Here is a 4,246-nt window from a genome sequence, read left to right on the forward strand (position 1 = left end):
TTTTTTTTTTTTTTTTTTTTTTTTTTTTTTTTTTTTTGCTCAAATTTTATGCAATGACATTTGTAATTTGCAGGTTATAGAATTTGTGAAGAAACATGTTGGTAGCTATACTCTACATTTGGCTGGAAATTCAGTGTATGTGGATTTTATTTTTTTGAAGGTAGTCCCACAGCAATATTCTTTATTTTCTCACAATTTAACGTAATTGTATCTTTGGTTTGAATTATTTATTGTGTTATATAAAGTAAACGTCTGAGTTTAGTCAATATGTCGATATACATTTTTATATAATTTATTTATGCACTCAACTGTTTCTTGTCTTTTTGGGGCTTGCATTTGATGCTTTCTCCTGGGTTATCTGTTCTTTAGAATCTTTTTGTTGCTTTCACTGTCCTAAATAAAGGTCGTGTTATCTTGAAAATGAAAATTGTTTCTTATTTAATATTCAATGATATCTTCACTTTAGTAAGTTTTACATGTGTGATATGTCTAATTTATTTGCATTATTGAATAAGCTTAATGGTTTTCGTTGATTTGTGGTTATATTTTCCACCCCTTTTGAGAACAAATACTGGTTTGCAATGTCTTTCGTCCTAACGACCTGTTTTATTCCCTTCAGAAATACATGCCAGATTTGGCTGGACTTTTTTCGCACGTACTTGTTGACGTCAGTAGTGTTAAGGCTCTATGCTTTCGCTGGTTTCCAAGAGGTAAAGATGTTGATGGTTTTAGAGCAAAATGACAAGCATGCTGTTCTTATTTCTCTGTTTCATATTAAAAATAAGAAACACATTATTTCCTTGCACTTGTTCATCTGTAATCGCAAACCTCGACCAGTATTGTTGTTCAAATTAGAAACCCTTTGTGTCAATTCCGACTAAATTGATCACGTTACTTATTGTCTCATGGGATTCCGAGTTAAGAGCCATCTAATATCATCTCTGAAAGATATTTAGGAGGCTTGTTAGATTTTAGTGGGGCATTACACTCTTCGATCAAACTTTTACCTGATTCATAGGACGATTGTGCCAACTTGAGAATAGAACTGACAAAATATATTTGATCACGGGTCAGAAGTTTGAATCTCCCATCCTATATTTTTTCTGAAAAGAAAACAGGAACAATCGTTTTGAGAATTTCTAATGGAAATCTCGCAGCTGCTTATGATGTCCTAGGAATCTGTAGCCTTTTTGTAGACTGTTGATCAATAAAACCAAACATAAACTCACCTTGCAACATTTGGTTATTGAATTACTTGAGCATACATGAACAACTCATTTCCTTTCCAGATCAGAAGAAAGCTCCACCGAAGGAGAATAAACATAGGGCTATGGATGATATCAGAGAAAGCATAATGGAACTCAAATACTACAAGGAAAATATATTTAAGAAGCCTAAAAAGTGACGCAGGAGGAGGAGGAGGCACCACAACCACAAGTCTACATGTCTGTACGGTACGCGGAGGTTTTACTTTAAAATACCAATCTACCATTCATCTCCTTGTTCAATTGTATATGATGAAAGCTCTTTAGCTGAAACAGTTATCTGAATCTATCTATTTATTTGAGTGTAGTTGCTGGATTCATTGCTTGGATAGCCTTCATGGTATCAAATATACATTGTGTTGATTGATTAACTGCTTGCTGGATTCATTGCTTGGAGAGCCTCCATGGTATCAAATACATTGTGTTCATTAACTGCTTTCAAATCCAAACATACTTGCGGATCCAAGAGTTTGTAGATCATCTATGTTAGAATTTATTTTCTTTATATTCTATTGGGTATATATAATTTTATCTTTTATCTATTTGAAATGGTCATTTGTTCGATGCCATTACTATATGTTTCTATAAACTATTTTTTTCTCCGTGTTATCTTGTATATAGCTCAACTGGTTAAAAAATTGATATCTCTTTGAATGTCCATTCTTGTGTTGATCTCGAACGAATAGCATGAATGGTCAGGTTGCTGTTTTTCATTTGTTGTTGATCATGTCTTCCATTAACTCACAAAACATTATATCTACTTATTCAACTCTTCCCTCAAAACTGGTATATCTACTTAATTTAAATTGGATTTCTTTTTGCCTCTTAAATGATTTTAGATTATACAAATGTTTTATAAAAAATGGAATAAATATATAGAACTTTGAAATATTTGAATTAATTTAAAAGCTATTTTAAAGAAACTGTCGAGATATAAATTTTCTAGAAATGACTTTTAATGCATGCAAATATATATATATTATTTTTAGTTTTCAAAACCTACATTTAATTTTAAAATTATATAAAAAGGATAACAAAAACGAGTAAAACCAAATTTTACTTAATTTTTTTTTTTTTTTTAAAAAAGAACACTAGATGATTATCAAATAGAATCTTCGTTAATGATGAAAACTAATGAATGAAGGCTTATAATACCCATTTTGATTCACACCTATACTATAGTATACTACGAGTTTTATTTTCAGAGAAAGTTACATCCAGATGTTTAGTTCATAAATCAGAGTAGATATGTATAAGAAATTGATATATTGAAAGAATTCAACTAATCATAGTAGTAGCTTTATCCATATGGTATGGGGGGTACAAAATGGTTAATAATTTAAAAAGATGCACGTCTGGACCAATATTTTAGTACAGAGTTGAGGGTGTCGGCAGTTGGTACAAAATGTAAATCTCAGCCACCCACTATTCCAAACCTATGAAGAATCACTGCCAATATCAGCATGCATATTGCTAAGATCATACCAGGACGTCCCAGTAGCCAATTCTTTGCCTTCTTTCCACCTTCTACGCCTTTCTGAATCTTGTCTGCCCACCGCATCTGCAGTCATGTCAGTTCAGGGAAAACCAAAAAGTCAGGATTTTGTAAGAAAATAGTTCTTATCAAAACTGCAGAGGAAGAGAAGAACTGTGTCGTACCATTTTATCCAAATCCTGTGGTGAGAGAGATGATATTGCTTCCTGAGCTTTTGCTGCATCCTCTGGAGAAAGCTTCACACCAAATTGTTCGCTCATGTTTGCCATCATTTCTGGACTCATATTCTTTATCATTGATGTGAACATCTAACAGGATTAACAAAACGGACCCCATTAAGACTGAGCAAAGTATAGTATCTATCAAGGAAACATGGAAGCTTCTAACAGCACGTAGCAAGGAGGTCAACCTCTTTCAAATATACAACAATGGTAAGTAGGTAAATCCAACAATCGTAAGTAGGTAAATCCCCTATCTCATCCTACAAAAGTCACCATCCCCTCGATCTTTTCTTCTATATTAATTTTTTTTATGCAGTTTTTGCTTGGAAAACAATCAAAAGAAACCATTTGCACAAAGGTTGCCGTACAATATCTTCTGAAAAGCAGCAGCTTTTTTGGAGGCATGTCATGCCTTGTTCATTACCAAAAATGAGAGAGCCTCTCACCTTGACTTCATGTAGCATAATCAATTGCATCAATGAACTCAAACAATTAAACTAATAAAAGATGAAACAATTTCTAATGTGTTACTATTCAGATATTATATTGTTTTTAGTGGCTGAGATTTACAAACCTGCTGCATGGCCGGATTTTTCATTTGATTTCGCATTTGTTCTTGCATATCAGAAGAGGTTGGAATAGTTGAGTTGGAAGAACAATTTGAAACCGCTCCATAAGAACTAGTGTTGTTCATATTACTACTTCCGCTGATATTGGATTGGTGACTCTCAAAATAATTTGATCGAGTATCAGAACCTGGTATGTTGTCACTTCTTTTCAAAGATGATGCAATTTCAAACATCTTTTGTACGTCATCAGGTGGCATACTACTCATTATACGACTAGCTGTATTGACTAATTCAGGAGTCATGTTCGGATTATCCAAATTTGGACCAAAACCGTTTCCCTTGAGGGGATTTGCCTCTTGGAAAGAAGAAGCCAATTTAAGAACCTCTTGAAGTTCATCTGGAGACATCTTGCTGATCATATTTGAGGCAGTGGCAATCATGTCTGGAGATACCTCTCCAGGTTTCCCAAAGCTCATTGCAGCTAGAGTATTGGGATCAGCATTTGAAACAAATCTCTGAAATGATCTATAAGCAAGCATAGGAATAAAAACAATGGTCGATAATTGATAACACTCTCCAACTAATTTTCCAGATTTCCCAGTAAATAGAAAAAATAGGGCATGCAGAAGATAACGAAGTTCAACACCTAATAAGTCGAGCGACCCAAGAACGTTTTTTTTTTTTTTTTTTTTTTGT

General features: G+C 33.5%; 2 protein-coding genes across 4 annotated transcripts in view; one reads left to right on the forward strand and one right to left on the reverse strand.

Annotated features, from left to right (window-relative positions):
* Positions 1-1,879, forward strand: part of LOC111459134 (oligoribonuclease) — a 6,488-nt gene extending 4,609 nt beyond the window's left edge. Inside the window, exons 6-9 of the mRNA XM_023101901.1 lie at positions 74-160; positions 620-710; positions 1,290-1,454; positions 1,574-1,879. Coding sequence (XP_022957669.1) covers positions 74-160; positions 620-710; positions 1,290-1,405 — 294 coding nt within the window. The 3' untranslated portion in view covers positions 1,406-1,454; positions 1,574-1,879. The remainder of the gene's footprint in view (positions 1-73; positions 161-619; positions 711-1,289; positions 1,455-1,573) is intronic.
* A 635-nt stretch (positions 1,880-2,514) lies between these two features.
* The window catches only part of LOC111459128 (outer envelope protein 61-like), a 6,591-nt gene continuing 4,859 nt past the window's right edge, over positions 2,515-4,246 (reverse strand). For 2 of the 3 annotated variants that reach the window (XM_023101888.1, XM_023101887.1), the window contains exons 10-12: positions 3,556-4,075; positions 2,925-3,068; positions 2,633-2,826 (exon numbers count right to left, since the gene is read on the reverse strand). In XM_023101888.1, coding sequence (XP_022957656.1) covers positions 2,680-2,826; positions 2,925-3,068; positions 3,556-4,075 — 811 coding nt within the window. In that variant the 3' untranslated portion in view covers positions 2,633-2,679. Of the gene's footprint in view, positions 2,827-2,924; positions 3,069-3,555; positions 4,076-4,246 lie in introns of all 3 variants that reach the window. The other variant, XM_023101889.1, reaches the window with a different exon arrangement.

The sequence above is a fragment of the Cucurbita moschata genome, unplaced genomic scaffold, assembly GCF_002738365.1.
Source record: "Cucurbita moschata cultivar Rifu unplaced genomic scaffold, Cmos_1.0 Cmo_Scf00022, whole genome shotgun sequence".
NCBI classification, from domain to species: Eukaryota; Viridiplantae; Streptophyta; class Magnoliopsida; order Cucurbitales; family Cucurbitaceae; genus Cucurbita; species Cucurbita moschata.